Source organism: Pseudorca crassidens, chromosome 19, assembly GCF_039906515.1.
Source record: "Pseudorca crassidens isolate mPseCra1 chromosome 19, mPseCra1.hap1, whole genome shotgun sequence".
In the NCBI taxonomy this organism is placed as follows: Eukaryota; Metazoa; Chordata; class Mammalia; order Artiodactyla; family Delphinidae; genus Pseudorca; species Pseudorca crassidens.
In genome coordinates this window covers 44,911,191-44,927,499 of record NC_090314.1, presented here as the reverse complement: position 1 = coordinate 44,927,499, position 16,309 = coordinate 44,911,191, and the positions used below count along the sequence as shown (strand labels likewise).

The 16,309-nt window shown below is 57.6% G+C and overlaps 1 protein-coding gene across 11 annotated transcripts in view; it reads left to right on the top strand.

The window, feature by feature from the left end:
• ZNF385C (zinc finger protein 385C) overlaps positions 1-16,309 on the top strand; it is a 57,066-nt gene that overhangs the window by 32,572 nt on the left and 8,185 nt on the right. For 5 of the 11 annotated variants that reach the window (XM_067716262.1, XM_067716263.1, XM_067716261.1 and 2 more), the window contains 2 exons: positions 13,928-14,076; positions 15,866-15,976. In XM_067716262.1, coding sequence (XP_067572363.1) covers positions 13,928-14,076; positions 15,866-15,976 — 260 coding nt within the window. Of the gene's footprint in view, positions 1-3,882; positions 4,657-6,091; positions 9,622-10,788; positions 11,582-13,927; positions 14,077-15,865; positions 15,977-16,309 lie in introns of those variants that run through there. The other 6 variants (XM_067716254.1, XM_067716257.1, XM_067716260.1 and 3 more) reach the window with 4 other exon arrangements.

Here is a 16,309-nt window from a genome sequence, read left to right as displayed (position 1 = left end):
GTTCCGTCTGTGTCTCTGGGTGGGTTAATTAGCTCTGGGCTTGAGTTTCCTTCCTCTCCCCACACCAGCAAGTCCTTCCTCCCACAGAGCCTCTTCCTAACAAACCTGTTTTCAGGGGCTGCTGCCGCCACCCCCTCCCCAGACCTTCTTTGCAGCTTGAGAACCGGCTACTCCAGAGATTACGGGTTATTGTCTGGTGGAGACAGGATGCTGGGGGGGTGGGGGGCTAGCGCTGGGACCCGGGCTTGGAATGCGAGACTGGATCCAGCTGTGGCTGGGCTGTCTCCTCTCCCGCATTCCACCCCCCTCCCGGCACCAGGTGCTCAGGTGAGTTAGGAGCCCGCAGGTTTCAGGAAGAGGAGGGGGAGGAAGAAGCCAAATCAGAAGAGAAAAGATGGGTGGGAGGGAAGGGTGCGGGCAGATGAGGCGCGTCAGAAGTTCTAGGTGATCAGATGAACACCCCTTCCCCGCTTCCTGGCATTGCCCAGGTAGCAGGTCCGGCAGTCCAGGTACTGAACTGCAAGCCACGTGCGCTCGCTTCCCCCTCTCTGAGCCTCGGTTTCCCCTGCAGCAAAAGGAGGTAAATAAAAGGGGATGGGGGGGCTTCCCTGGTGGCGCAGTGGTTGAGAGTCCGCCTGCCGATGCAGGGGACGCGGGTTTGTGCCCCGGTCCGGGAAGATCCCACATGCCGTAGAGCGGCTGGGCCTGTGAGCCATGACCGCTAAGCCTGCGCGTCCGGAGCCTGTGCTCCACAACGGGAGAGGCCACAACAGTGAGAGGCCCGCGTACCATAAAAAAAAACAAAAACAAAAAAAAGGGGATGGGGGCAGAGGATAAGTAAGGCTAGATAGGAGAACGGGGCCCCTGCGGCAGCAAGCCCTGAGGCAGGGCTTCAAAGTTCACAAGAAGAATTTTCTGGCAGGCAGAGAAGGGGCTGGAAGCACCTCCTGTCCTGGAGGCCTCTGTGGGCAGGGTCAACTCTTCGCTTCAGTATAAGAGGCACTAGGTCCCCGGACACCCTCCCCCTGTCCCCATACCTTCGGGGAAGAAGCGCCCTGTTCTTTCCACCGGTGGTTGGGATGGGGAAACCAGGGAACAGGCAGCGCCTTCCTGGAGAGGGGAGACAGGGCCCGGTAACCGTGGCTTCCCAGCAGAAGCAGGAGCCCCTCCCTCGCACCCTCCCCTCCTGTCCCTCCACTCCCCCACCCCTTCTCTCCGGCTGGGTCTCATTCGCTTCTCACTCTGCGCTCAGCGGTTCCTCCAAAGGCAGAGAATGCTCTTGGGTGAGTGCTGAGGACGCCTGAGCTGGGGGGTTGGGGCGGGGGCTTCCAGCCGAGAGTGGGCCTCTCCCCTCTCCCCTGCCCTATTCTTTTCCTCCTGTTGTCGGCCCCCCCAGAGTCGTCTGTTTAGAGGCTCCAGTAGCCAGCTGACTCTTGGTACCTTTTCCCAAGTTTAAGGATGGGCAGGGGGAGCCCCCACTCTGGCCGGGAGCAAAGGTGGGGCCGGGGTGGCAGGAATGGTCGGGAATCTGGAGGTCCAGACTGCAGGAATGAGGCTGCTGCGCTCTGGGGCAGGTGTGCATCATCCGAGGAGCCGCTACAAAGGTTCCTTGTATCAAATCACACCTTCAGCTGCCTCTAAGGGGCTGCCTGGAGGAGCAGGGGTCGGGGGTTAGAGGCAGTTGTTAATGCAGCAGAGGAGAGAGCCAGGCGCCCACTGAGGTCCAGCCACCGCGCTGGGGTCCACATCAATGCCCCCCGTGCTTCGCTCGTGGTCTCCGGGCTCACCTCCCCACACAGGGCTTGCCTGGTCCTTTCTGAGGGAAACAGCCGTTACCCTTTAAGGATGTGGGGGATCTCCTTCCACAAGGGCAAATGCTGGAGACCATGGGGCTGGGAGCAGAGTTCCTCTTGTGACTGGGCTCGGGGGTCTTCCTCAGGTGCAGGGAGGGCGGGAGTCTGGAACATCAACGCCTCCACAGTGCTGGCCAGCCCAGGGTGGGTTGGGGGCGCTGGGGAATGTGGGGAGGAATCCTAATCCTAGCGGGGAGTGAGCAAGCTGGGGGCTTGGTTCAACCTCTCATTCCCTGCCTTTGGCGCTCTCTCCCTCCTGGACTCCCTTTCTTCAGAGTTTTGGTTTTATCTGTGATAGAAACGGCAACTTTACTATTTGAGAGGTGTGTGTGTGTGTGTGTGTGTGTGTGTGTGTGTGTGTGTGTGTGTGTGTGTGTGTGCGCGCGCATGTGCGTGTGCATGTCTGCCTTGGGGAGGACCCTACCATCTGCCCCTATGGCTCGAGGCGGGGGTGGGAGGGGGACTCTGGGTTTGGCTACATGAGCTTGTGTGTGTGTCAGATGCATTTAATTTTGTAAGGGTGTGTGTGTGTTTCTGTATATGGATGTTTGTGCACGTGCACCTCTTTGTGATGTTGTGTGCCACTGCATGCCTGTTGTTCTGTATTGTCCGTATGTGCGTCTGTAGGGGTCTGCGTGTCCTCGTGTGTCTGTCCCTCTGGGTATATATGATCTGAGTGTGTCTTTGTTGCTCTTGCCTGTCTGTGTGTTCACGCATGCTCATGCGTGGCCTCTGTGCCCGCCCCTTGGCCAGCAGGGGTATCTGTCTGTCTCTGCGTGGGTACCACCTCCGTATGTACACACATCAGTGTGCATAGACGGTCTCACCATAGGGAGATGTGTGTGAGTGTGTGCCTTGGTGTCTGTCCCTGTCACTATCTGTGTGGATGCCTGTGGACCTCAGGGTGTGTGTCCCTGTGCTCTTCCGTGTGTATCTTTCCCAGTGATGGCAAAACAGCAGGACGTAGTTTCCCCGGATTCTCTCCCTTGGATGGCAGGCAGGGTGATGTTATTTCATGAGACACCTGCTCTGCGCCCCTGCCCTAGGCTCTGTTGGACCCCTGGGGGTGGCCTTTTCTCCGTCACTTCGTCTGGTTTATTCCTGTTTGATCAGAGTAGCAACCCACCCTCTTGAGGCAGCCATCCAATGAGCCCCGGGTCCCGGCTGTGGACCCCTGGCCAGGGGTGGGGAGGGACTGCTCTGAGACACTTAGCCAGGGTGGCTGTTCTGTTGCAAGATGCTACCCGAGAACACCCCCCAACACACACCTGACCGTTTTTGGGGTGCAGAATTCTAGACCCGTCAGGCTGTGTGGTACCATCTTGGGACGGGTGGGGGCTGCCGTGTCTCCCTTCATCTGAGCGCACCCACAAGCCAAGTGGCCACACGCGTGTGTGCATGTGTCATGACTCGTGCGTCATCCCAGCGGCCCTGGGGGCCAGGGCTCACAGTGAATGTCAGAGGCAGGTGGTGGGCGGCTCAGAGCAGCGCTGCGTGAAGGGGGCTGCGGGGAGCTCCCAGCAACCACTGGAGAGGCCCTGATCTCAACGTGTGCCTTAGGCCTTGAGTGGGAGAAGAGTGTACCCAGTTGTGCAGGGGCTGGAAGGCATTTCCCGGTGACTTTGTGCTGACCAGAAGGGTAGACTGGGTCACCAAGTGCCCTGCACCCCCTGTGCAAACAGCCTCCACACCCAGCATCTTATTTGGTCCTCAGACCCATTCCTGTCCTGCCCCTTCCTCCTTACCCAGCTGTAATTTCCACTTCACAGGTGAGGAAACTGAGGCTAAGTCCTGGGCTGCCAAGGCCTCAGAGTTTGATGTCATTACTGGAGCTCCACTGCAGGCTTCTAGGTCTAGGAGGGTGGGGTACCACCCACATTCCTCCTGCAGGGAAACCCACACAGGGGTGAGGGTCTCCTGGGCATCTGAACGTTCTAGGAAGAGGTCACTCCTCCCACCCACCCCATTTGTCATCCCTGTTACAAATAACTCATTAGATTAAAACACTGATTTCCTGGGAATTCCCTGGTGGTCCAGCAGTTAAGACTCTGCGCTCTCACTGCTGAGGGCCCAGGTTCAATCCACATGATTTTCTAGCTCACCCGCCTCCTGAGGTTCCCCACAAGGCCGGAAGGTCAAAATCCCCAGCATTCACTGTAGAGCTTCCATACCTCTGTTCTACCTTGAGCTTTGAGAACCTGCACTCGACTTTGAACTTCACGATGGTTCCCAATGGCTCTGCCATTCCCACTGCTGAAATGCCCTTTGCCTGGTGAAATCTCACTGACCCTTTTGTGAAACCTAATTGGCTCTCCAGGCTGATGACCTTCAGCTGCCCGCCTGCTCCTCTGTGATCCCAAAGCATTTTGTTCATCACTCGCTCGGGGCATTTGCCAGAGTGTAGCCTCCCTAGCGCTCCGCCTGTTTGGCTCTCACCAGTCCGCTCTCACCTGTGAGCTCCTCTAGGAACCCACGGATACCTGTGGTGAATGAATGACCACTGTCCCTCCCGCTGGCGGGGAGCATCCTTCCTGCGGTCTAACCTGAGCTGCTCCTGCTGCAGCGCACGCGGTGGGGAGGGTGAGAGCGACGCCGGGCTAAGGGTGCGCCGGGCCAGAGCGGCGGCAGGTGGGCGCGGCCGGCCGACCCCCGGGGGCGCCGCCGCCCTGCCCGCGACCCCGGCCCGCGCCGCCGCTGGCGCCTCTTCGCCCCGGTAACCGCTAGTGGCTGCTGTCGCTCAGTGGAGCCCAAGGAGACCGCGGCCAGAGCGTCCACCGCGCAAGATGGTGGCTCCCGAGACTCAGTGAGTGCGTGCGTGCGGGGGCCGGGGAGGGGAGGGGGCCGGGCGGGGCGCCCCCTCCAGGAACCTCCAGGCAGGGGGCGGCCACAGGGGCTGGGGGTCCTGCGGGAGAGGCGGCACGGCGCGGGCGGCGCCCATCGAAGAGCTCCTGCACCACGCGCCCCCCAGAGGAAGTTCCCCAGCCCTCCGCATCCAGGCCCCGGGAGGATGGGCTGCCAGGGGACGGGGCTCCTGCCCCTACTCTGCCGGGAGCGTGGACTCCTCTTGTGGGGTCCCGAAAGTAGGAGACCCAAAGAAGCCTGGGGAGGGGACTGGGGACCCCCATCCTGGGGCCATATAGACACTGTTTGAGGCTTAAGTGCTGGGTGGAGTGGGGACCACCGGCCAACACACATCGCCCCAGGGGCCCCTCAAGAGTCACGTCTTACATCCCGCCCCACCCAGCCGGTTCCCTCAGGTTGAGGTAGGAGAATGTCAATGGCTTTTGCCTGGTCTTTTAGAGCCGCGCTGTTCAGTAGAACTTTCTGGGATGCTGTATATGTTCTCTATCTGGGCCATCTAGTACAATAGCCACTAGCCACACATGGTTATTGAGAACTTGAAGTGTGGCTCGTGTGGCTGAGGAACTGAATTTTTAAAAATTTAAAATTCTGGGGAATTCCAAGGCGGTCCAGTGGTTAGGACTCTGCGCGTCCACTGCCGAGGGCGTGGGTTCGATCCCTGGTCGGGGAACTAAGATCCCTGCAAGCCACGTGGTGCGACCATAAAAAAAAAAAATTAAAATTCTGATTAATTTTAAACAGTCACATGTGGCTGGTGGCTACCCTATTGGACAGTACAGTTTCAGAATCTCCATCTTCCCAGGCCTCCTCCCTCCCTACTGTTTTGTTCTTTTCTCAAAAACCCAGAAGGGTGTCACCTTGACTTTGCACCTCCTCTCCATTCTAAGACCCTTTGGGTGGTGGGCTAGACAAAGTCACAGAATCACGGGATCTTAGGAGGAAAGGCCGTCAAAGGCAGCTGTTTTAGCCACCCATAAAGTGCCCAGGTGTCCTCTCCATTGCTCTCTCTGCCTGAGAGCTTGTGCTTCCTGATTCATTTACTGCTCAAATTTTGTGGAGCACCTGCTGGGGGCCAGCCGGTGGTTCCCTTCTCTGGAGTCCAGAGAGGAACAAGTAAATTACCTTACCTGCCCTCAGGGAATTTTCCAGGGGAGGGGGGCGGACGGCAAGAGCGCAAGCAATACACAGAAATAAGCATATCTGTAAACTTTGGGGAGTGCGCTGGAGGGAACAAACGGGGCAGTGACAGAAAATAAGGGGACTTGCTGGGGAAGGATAATTAGAGAAGCCTCCCCTGAAGACGTCATTATGCTAAGACCAGAGGGAAATTGGATTAGGCAAAGTGTTGGGAGGGAGGGTGGGAACATTCTGGAAGAAGTCGCAGCATGTGCAAAGGTTCTGGCGATGGGACTGTGGCACTCTGGAGGAAGAGAAGGCCAGTGTAGCTGGAAGGGAAGGGAGGCACAAGTGGCTCCCAGAGAGGTCAGCAGTGCCTGGGCATTTGGTAGGTCTTGAAAGGGATTCTGGTGCTGGCCTCAGAGCAATGGGCAGTCATGGAGGGATTTTAAGCTGTATGTTTTAAAAAGCCCCCTCTGGCTACTGAGAGTCTCTGACCCCAGACAGGGGTAAGAGTGGAGACCCAGAGTGCCATCGGGAAGCAACTGCCGTAGTCCAAGCAAGAGATGATGGTGGCCTGGACAGGGATGGTGGCAGTGGCATGGAGAGAAGGGATGAGTTAAAGGTAGATCGTAGAGGTGGAATCAACAGGACCTGTGGACAGACCAGGTCCTGATGCGGAAGAGAGTGCGGGTTGGATGGGCAGTTTTCCAGCCGGAGCAGCTGGGTGGGAGAAAGGGCCGTTTTCCTGAGCGGGGCAGCCTGGGAGAGGAGCATATTTTGTAGGGACAGATACAGGAGAGATCTGTTTAGAAAAGCCAGGAAGGCAGTTGGATGGAAAGGTGTGGTGCCCAGAGGAGGGTCCTGTAGAGATGGTTCTGAGCTCTTGGGACAGTTTGAGATAGGGAAGAAGAGGATGAGATGACATCAGAGGAGTGGCTGACGGGAGCAAGGAAAACCAGGGGCTGTGGTGTCCTGGAAGGCAAGAGAAAAGTGTGTTTCAGGGGGGTGTGATGAGCAGTACCAACTGCCACTCAGAGTCCAGGGGAAGAGGACCAGCAAGGTTCACCCACTTCTGGCAACATGGAGTGCTTCTCCTTACACTGAATGGGCTGCCCGTGGAATTCTACTCATCTGCCCTTACTCTACCTACCTACTAAGCGCCAGGTTCCACACAGGGCGCTGGGTGTAATATCAGGTGGGCAAGACAGTCACTGCTTTCTCAGAGTTTAGAATCAGCTAAACCAACAGCCTCAGAAACAGGAAGTTGTTGGGACTTCCCTGGTGGTCCAGTGGTTGGGACTTCGCCTTCCAGTTCCGGGGGTGCAGTTTCAATCCCTGGTCAGGGGAGCTGGGATCCCGCATGCCTCCTGGCCAAAAAACCGAAACAGAAGCAATATTGTAACAAGTTCAGTGAAGACTTTGAAAATAGTCCACATCAAAAAAAATCTTTAAAAAAAAAAAGAAGCAAGAAGTTGTTTCATATAGCCAAAATAATCCTTTCGTTCTTTTAAACAACCAGCTTTTGCTGAGAGCCATCTGCGTGCCCAGTCTTGTACAGGGACGTAGAGGTACAAAAATGAACAGATGTGATCTTGACCTTCCAGGAACCAAGTACAGAGATATGTAGAGCATCCCTGCGTTCACCATATTATGTCACAAAGACTCATCCACGGGGAATTATGGGAGAATAGAGGACAGGTACCAGCCCAGGTTCGGGGCGGGGGGAATTAGGGTGGCAGAGGGGATGCCTGAGCTGCTCTCCAGGTATGAATGGGAAATAGCCAGGGAAAGAGGAGGGATAGGGAGTTCCAGGCACAGGGGATGGAGGCAGGAGCAGAAAATAACAGTAACGTGTGTGGGACGTGGGAAGCCTTTGGAGCTGGCTGAGCAGACAGGAGTGGGAAGGCTCTGGAGGTGTCCAGAGGCTGGGGGGGGGGGGTCTCGCTGGCTCACGGTGAGGTATGTAGACTTAGGCAATGGACACCACCAGAGAGGCGGAAGCAGGGCAGTGACACAGTGGGATCTGTGTGTGGCCTTGCTCTCTGGCCGTTACGTGAGGTATGAATGTGGTGGAACAAAGGCAGAGGCGGAAGCCGCTGCGTAATCCAGGTGAGACGGTGCAGGCCAGGGTCTCAGCATGGCCTGTGGAGTCAGGGGGACTTGGGTTCTAATTCCACCTCAGCCACTTACTGCTTGGCGAACCTCGGGCAAGTCACTTAAAGCTCCCGAGCTTCAGTTTCCTCCTGTCCAAAGTGAGGATGATAGCATCCTCAGAGAGTACTTGCAAGAGTAATCTTGGTCTCCTGATGGGGTCACCCCAGTCCTTAGCACAGGGCCTGAGTCAGTTCGCACTCAGTAAATGGTAGTTCAGTAACCGTGGAGGGGAGGGGCAGGTGTGAGAGATAATGAGGAAGCAGAGGTGGCAGGTCTTGGCCATCAGCTGGACTCCTCATCCTCGCCTCGCGCCTGGCGTGGTGGTAGAGGGAGGGAGGTAGAGGCAACCAGCTGGCTGCCTTTAGTCTGGAACCCAGCCCTCGCTTCTGGGCTACCCTTCCCAGAACCACACAGCTGGTGTGTGTGTGAGCGTGCCCACGCGTGTGTTTAGGGAAGGGAGCTCCAGAGGAAACAAATCCCATTCCTCAGTCCTGTGGCTCTGGGAGCTCAGCTTCGTGCTAACTTCCTTCTGTTGACACAAATGACTGTGGCCTGATGGTACCAGTTATCCTTCGGGCGAGGAGCCAGGATTCAGCCCCGAGTTATTCGTGAGCCCTGAGAACCAGCGCTGTCTCGAGATTATACAGTGTGTTTGCATTGATGGTGCTGGTCTTTCCAGCTCTGAGTTCTGACATGCCTTGTCCTGGATACACGGAGACCCTTAGAGGGGGCTGCAGACCCCGTACCTCTACCCACTTTGGATAACGCTTTATGGCCCACTCCCAGTAGCCCTTCCCCATTGGGTCCAGTCCACCCCTCGCCCGGGGAGTCCTCTGTGGGCAGTGTGAACCCCCAGTGGACGCCTAACACCTCTCCCTTGTCTCTTTCACCTCCAGTCTCCCACCAGCGGAGTGGAAATAAACTTTCCGGGCTAAGTTAGATGGATGGTCCCCATTAGCCTGGCGGGCTGCCCCCCTCCTGCCTCCCCACCGACTCCCCTTGTCAAAGGAGGTGCTTCGGTGTGCGGGGCAGGCTGGGGGGACAAGAGCATCTGGGTGGGGGTTGGAGGCGCCCTGCCCCTCGAGCAGGAATGGTGCCCCCGGGGAAGAAACCAGCCGGAGAGGCTTCCAACTCCAATAAGAAGTGCAAGCGTTACTTCAACGAGCACTGGAAAGAGGAGTTCACCTGGCTGGACTTCGACTACGAGCGGAAGTTGATGTTTTGCCTAGAGTGCCGCCAGGCCCTGGTGCGGAACAAGCACGGCAAAGCGGAGAACGCCTTCACTGTGGGCACCGACAACTTCCAGCGCCATGCCCTGCTGCGCCACGTGACCTCGGGGGCCCACCGCCAGGCCCTGGCCGTCAACCGGGGCCGGCCCACTTTTGAGGGCCAGGCTGAGGGTGGAGGGACCTGTCCGGGCCTGGCGACCACCCCCAGCTTCAGGAGTGTCAAGGTGGAAGCGAACCCGGCCAAGGTGGCCGTGCTGACCACAGTGTACTGCATGGCCAAGGAGGACGTGCCTGACGACCGCTGCTCTGCCCTGCTCGAGCTACAGAGGTTCAACCTGTGCCAGGCGCTGCTGGGCATGGAGCACGGCGATTACTACAGTCCTAGGAGGGTGAGGGACATGCAGGTGGGTGGCAGCCAGGGCTGTGGGGGAGGGACTGAGGAGGGAGAACATCGAGCCATCTGGGCATGGTACCAGCACGCCAGGCCCCCGGGCAGCAGCCAAAGCACTTCATTCACACCTTCGCCCATCAGAGCCTTCACTGAGGGCGTACCAGGTGCCAGCTCCTGGGTGCCCAACAGTGAAGAGGCCGGACCAGGCCCTGTCCTCAAGGGCTCAGGTCCGCTCCCCTCACTACCTAGGTCAGAGGTTGCAAACTGGTGGCCTGGGAGCTCGATTGGCCCACAGATGTGTTTTGGTGGTTTTCACAGTTTTTAAGAAAACTTAAATTAGTCTCCAAGATAAACAAAAAACAACAACAAAAAAACCCCAAGAGATTACATATAAAAATGTGGATTTGTGACTTCTACTAAAAAGCTAGGTCCTGTGCAGTCAGGGCATGAAGTTCTGGAGTTGGAGAGCAGGGCATGGGCTTCCCCATTCCCTTTGGTTTATCCCTGGCCCACTTCAAGGTCAGTATCACCCATGTGGCCCCTGGGGGCATGCATGTTGCAGCTCTGTCCTAGGCACTGGCTGTATGAGTCCTGGGGGCTGGTAAGGGGGTGGGGGAGTTGGATCTCATCGCCCAGAGAGACGACAAACAGCACACAGTTGGGGCCCTTTGTAACTGGTAGGGAGTCAACGTGTCTAGCAGTTAATCCCTGAGCAGCAGAGCAGAGGGAGACCCCAGGAATAAGGCTGACAGGGGCAATGCTGTAGAAAAACACACACGCACAAAACGCTGTAGAATCTTTATGGTTCCTAAAGCATTTTTACACGTATAAGTACAACACAAAATTACATTGATGGGAATTCCCTGGCGGTCCAGTGGTTAGGACTCCACACTTTCACTGATGAGGGCCCGGGTTCAGTCCCTGGTCAGGGCACTAAGATATGAGTCACAACAACCTTTTGAGGAGCTTGGGGGCAGGTATCAGCCTGGCTTTAGAGCTGAGGAAACAGAGATGAACAGCGAGGTGAAATGATTTGCCCAAGGTCACACAGTAAGTGGCAAAGCTAGGGTTAGTCTGACCCCAGGCCTGTGCTCTTTCTATCACCCCACCCTGCCTGCCTCCCCTTCCCCGGACAAGCCTAACTCTGTCCTCCCTCCCTTTCTTTCCCTGGCTGTCCCAGGTGGCCATTGCCAGTGTCTTACACACAGAGGCCTGCCAACGCCTGAAGGCATCCCCGTATGTGGGCCTGGTGTTGGACGAGACCAGGGACTGGCCTGAGTCCCACAATCTGGCCTTGTTTGCCACTTCGGTGTCCCCCTGCGATGGCCAGCCTGCCACCACCTTCCTGGGCAGTGTGGAGCTACAGGAAGGCGAGGCCACTGCTGGCCAACTCCTGGACATTCTGCAGGCTTTCGGCGTGTCTGCATCCAAGCTGGCCTGGCTCAGCTCAAGCCTCCCCAGTGACCGCCTGGGGAGCGTGGGCCCGCAGCTCCAGGCTGCCTGCCCACTGCTCATGGAGCTGCACTGCCTCCCCGGCCGGACAGATCCCAAGCCCCCTGCCTACCTAGGTGAATATGAAAGTGTGCTGGATGCCCTATTCCGCCTCCATGGTGGCCCCAGTTCCCACGTGGTCCCTGAGCTCCGGGCGGCACTGGACCTTGCAGCTATTGACTTGGCAGGACCACGGCCAGTGCCCTGGGCCTCCCAGCTGCCTGTGGTGGAAGCAGTGGCTGAGGCTTGGCCTTGCCTGGTGCCCACGCTGGAGGCCTCTGCTCCAGCCTCACCTACAACCAGGGCACTGGCCCTCGCCCTGCGCCAGTTCACCTTTGTGGCCTTCACCCACCTCCTGCTGGATGCTCTGCCGTCCGTGCAGAAGCTCGCCCTTGTCCTGCAGCCAGAAGAGCCGGACTTGGCCTTGCTGCAACCGCTGGTGACGGCAGCTGCAGCCTCCCTCCAAGCGCAGCGCAGCTCAGGTGGGGCGCGTCTCCAGGGCTTCCTGCAGGAACTGGCAACCTCCAGCCCTGACTTGGGCCGCGGCCGCTGCACCTACCGCGGTGTGGAGCTGGTGGGCTACTCCGAGGCTGCCGTCCAGGGCTTGGAGCGGCTGCGGGGGGCTTTCCTGGACTCCATGCGGCGGGGGCTGCGGGACTCCTACCCCGGGCCCTCGCTGGACGCCGTGGCCGCCTTGGCGGCGATCTTCGACCCCCGCCGCTACCCGCAGGCACCCGAGGAGCTGGGCGCGCACGGCGAGGGGGCGCTGCGCGTCCTGTTGCGCGCCTTCGCCCCCGCCGTGGTGTGCCAGCGGGCGCTGGGCGACTTCGCGCTCTTCAAGCGCGTGGTGTGCAGCCTGGGGCGGCTGGGCCCGCGGGCCCTGTGCGCCAAGCTGGCGTGCGCGCGCTCTGAACTGCACGAGCTCTTCCCTGACTTCGCCGCCCTCGCCTCCCTGGCCTTGGCGCTGCCCGCGGGCGCCGGCCTCCTGGACAAGGTCGGCCGCAGCCGGGAGCTGCGGTGGTGGGGGCCGGGCGGGGCGGGGGAAGGCCGGGGCGGCCCCGCGGTGAAGATCGCGGTGGATGGGCCGCCGCTGCACGAGTTTGACTTTGCGCTGGCGGTGGAGTTCCTAGAGAGTGGGTGGGGCGAGGGGCTCCTGGGCTCGCAGCTCACGTGAGGGCGGCCTCCTCTCCTCTGTCCAGCTAACCCGGGGCCCTAGGCTCTCTAAGGGCCAAGCCGGACTTGACTGTGCTGCACCCAAGCTGACCTCCTAGCTGTGGCCTCCCATCCAACTTCGCCGTGCTTGCTCTGCTCCACGCTGAGTACTAACCCAGCCCCGTGGGCTGTGGAGGAGGGGCTGGATCGGGGGCGGGGCTCGGGCCAGTGGGCAGAGGTGCTGGGGTCTGGGGCACCCTAAATATCACTCCTGACCTTTCCAGAGTTTGGTGAGAGTAGCTCACCCCTTTCCCTCTGAACTCAGCCCAAGTTTTGGTCCTAGAAAAGTTGAGGGGCTATTGGTTGGAGGGAGGAAGACAGGGTCTGCGCAATTCAGGGGTTGAAGGAGAGGAGACTGGGTCCTTGACTGTTGGCCCCCACTTCTAGCAACATCTCTTCAGATGTGACTGGAGAGCAGATGACCACCCTTGTTTTTGACACACAGCACAGCACCCTCTCTGTGCACAAGCTAACAGTTCAAGGGAAGTGGTGGTGCCCTCCTCACCAGTAGGCTGCCTGAGGCTTTTCTCTATATGGCTGTGTATATCGACATACACATCTATAAATGTAAAATAAATCTATCCTATCTTTCACAGTGTTAATACACGAAATCTAAAAGGACTTACTTTGGTTTTGCAATGACAGGGTCCAAAAAAGTCCCAGGTGGACTCAATTTATTTCTAATTTTTTTCCTCCTCAAAATCTGGTTGCTCTCTAAGTTCCTAGCCTTCCCCTGCCCTTGCCTCAGACTTTTTTTTTTTTTTTTTTTTTTTTTGCCACGCCAGGATTTTAGATTTTAGTTCCTCGACCAAAGATTGAACCTGGGCCCTCGGCGCAGAGTCCTAACCACCGGGCTGCCAGGGAATTCCCAGCAGATTTTTTTTTTCTCGCCCACTGCTTGGCTTGTGGGATCTCAGTTGCCCGACCAGGGATCGAACCTGGGCCCCTGCCTCAGACCTTTAAGACCAAAGACTGTAAAGCCACAGTGCTGGACTGGCTGACTCCGAGATGCAGCCTCAGGCCCAGCACAGGGATGTCGGAGGGCTTTTTGCCTCCTGAAGGAAGCAGCTGGGGCCTCACCAGAGCTGGGGAACACATCCTTTCAGATTCCAGTGGGTTTCCCATCCCCTCTGTCAGCCCTTGCTGTGAACCATGTGGGGATCTGGACAGGGTAGGTAGTGAGAGGGGAGGGGGCTGGCCTCTCCCCAGGCCTCCTGGGTTTGGGTTTAATTTGCAATAAAGTGGAAACCCAGTGCATCGTGCAGTCTCCGTGGTGGTGTGTGTGTCAGGGGCCTGACTCCCTTGGCCTGACTCCCCTCTGGGCTTCATTTAGGTCGTTACGCTGCCCCTATGGGTGGGGTGGTGGTCATCCTTCTGGGCTGGCAGCCTGGAACTGTGGACTCCCTGCTTCTGCTTCCCCAGTGGTGGAGAGGAGAGGCACAGAAACGCGCTGTCCTCGCCCTGGACTCGGCCAGTGCTACTCTGTGAACAGGGAGACAGGGGCTTCTGCTCTCTCTCTACACCCAAGAAGCCCATCAGCCTCGTGTTCTGGCTGCGGAGGGAGGAGTGAGCCCCGTGGCTCCCCGTTTCAGACCCTGCCCTTCTTCCTCCTGCAGCAGGCCCGGCCTCCAGCACCCCCAGCCCCCTGCTGGCCTCCCTGCCCCTGCCCGCCAGGCCTCTGCAGCCCCCGCTGGACTTCAAGCACTTGCTCGCCTTCCACTTCAATGGTGCCACCCCGCTCAGTCTCTTCCCCAACTTCAGCACGGTACGGGCTGGGCTGGCGGGTGGGGGGCATGCAGCCGAGTGTGGGGGTGGAGGGGAAGGGGGGCTGCAAGGGCCCAGCTCTCAGAAGCTGGTCACCAGAGTGACCAAGTGCTCCAGAAATGGGGCCCAGCTCCCACTTAGGCCAGGGATCCAGGATGGTATCACCCCCTCCCCCCAGCAACTACTGCTGGGCCCTGGGGGGGCCTGTGAACTGCAGGTTTCACTTGAGTTTCTCTATGGGGATGTCTGTGTGCACTTGGGGTGTGCCTTTCTGTTTTAGTTTGTCTCTCTAGGACTTTGTCGTTCGTGGGTGTGAGCTTGTGCAGTGTGTTTATAAGCTCTGTGCCTGGGTAGTTGTCTGTAATTAGTGTATGTGCCTGTGTATCTGAGAGTTTTTTTGTGTCTTGGTGTCGACTGTGTATGTGTTTGGTGTGTGTCTGGCCTCTGAGTGTGTGTTTTTGGTGGTTTGGGTGACCGTAAGTGTGTGGATGTCGGTGTGTATGCCAGTGTGTATCTTCCTACTTGTCTCTGTAATTTGTAACTGCCTGTAAGCTTATGCGCTGTGTGTCTGTCTACTAGTCTGTATACACGGAAACATGTATTTCCATGTGTGTATGTGTGTAAATATGAAATTTACTTCACTACATGACCTATAAGGTACGTCCCCTTTTTTAAAAAATTTGGAAAATCAAATATAATCATTGATGAGCCCCACCCCATCCTGACAAGATGGTAGGAAATTCCGTCTCAGTCACCCTTGGGAGCTCCTTCCTTCCCACCCTCCGGGGTTGTGCAAACGTCCTATGGAGCCTGAGACATTTGGGGAGGGTCCTCTGGTCTTCGGTCCCCACTGTCACTTGCTGACATGCTCACTGTTCAGGCACATAATCCCTAAGAGGGGGTCAACCCGCCATCGTCCTCTTACTGGGGGCCCTGCAGGCCACTCTCCTCTGAAGTTCTGTCCTCTGCACGCCCCCGCCCTGGGTGCTGTGGGAGTTAGAGCCTCTCTCTCTTGTCAGGGAAGTTTCTCTCAAAGTTTCTGTTCTCTCTCTCAGGAAGGTTTGGAGAGTTCCTCTCCCAGACAGCTTCTGCTTTGGGCCCAACGACCTAGCCCCTGAGAAAAGGGAACATAAAAGCTTGGTTTGATAGAAGAAAAAAAATTTATTTAAAATAAGGAAAAGAAAAAAACACGCAAATTAATATGCCAGAGAAACGACCCTACTACTCGGGGAACCCCCCTCTGGCTTCCACTTGCTGCCCCTGCTGTGCCCGCCCAGCCCCCCACCGCCCCTGGGCCGTGGCTGTCCCTCTCCCTCTCAGACCCGGTGACAATGGCAGAGCTGATAAGATAAGCCTTATGTCCCCCAGCCCGCAGGTCCAGCGCAAGTCTGGGTTATGGGAGAGGAAATTCCAAATTCCTTTCTCTGCTTCTGCCTGCCCTCAACTCTCTGTCCCGATAGTTGTGACTCTTGCGAATGAGAAAAAAAAGAGACCAGAGGGGCGGCAAGAGATGCCAGTGTGATCGCCAGCGCATGGTTCTGTTCCGCAAGGTCATGGAGGTCATCCTGGCCATCCCCCTGCCTCTAAGCAGAAGCGTAGGCCTACAGAGAAGGTCAGCCAGGGAAGAGGCTGTTTCTTTTTCTCTAATATCCACAGACATGGGAAATTTCTTCCTCTGGGCTGGTCACTGCCCTCCTCCGTAGTCGTAGTTTTTGGCATTTTGCAGTGCCCGCCCCCTGCCCTTACTGAGCTGACCCCAAAGTTACTGTGCACTCCCACCCCCTTCACAGATGGACCCGGTCCAGAAGGCCGTCATCAGTCACACATTTGGGGTTCCCTCCCCTCTGAAGAAGAAGCTCTTCATTTCCTGTAACATCTGTCACCTGAGGTTCAACTCAGCGGTGAGAAGGAGTAGTGGAAACAGGCTGGGGAGGGGGCTGGAGACTGGGCTTCTGGGGTCTTTCCTGGAGGAATAGGGGTGGCAAAGGGACTGGGCTCCGTATTTTCTGTCCTTCGTTGCAGAAGAGCCCCTCCTGGTTCTGTATCCATCCCATCCTCTCCTCTCTCCAGATTCCTCTGCCCCGTCCCATCCCATCCCCCTGGGATTTCATTTCCCTCCCCTGTGCCTCTCTCCTGTGTCCTGGACCCTTCTGCCAGAGAGAAGGCTGCCCTTCCCTACTTCGGGTCCCAGGGGTCACCATCGGCTCTCGGTCCAGAGCTGAGTTCTTAATGCA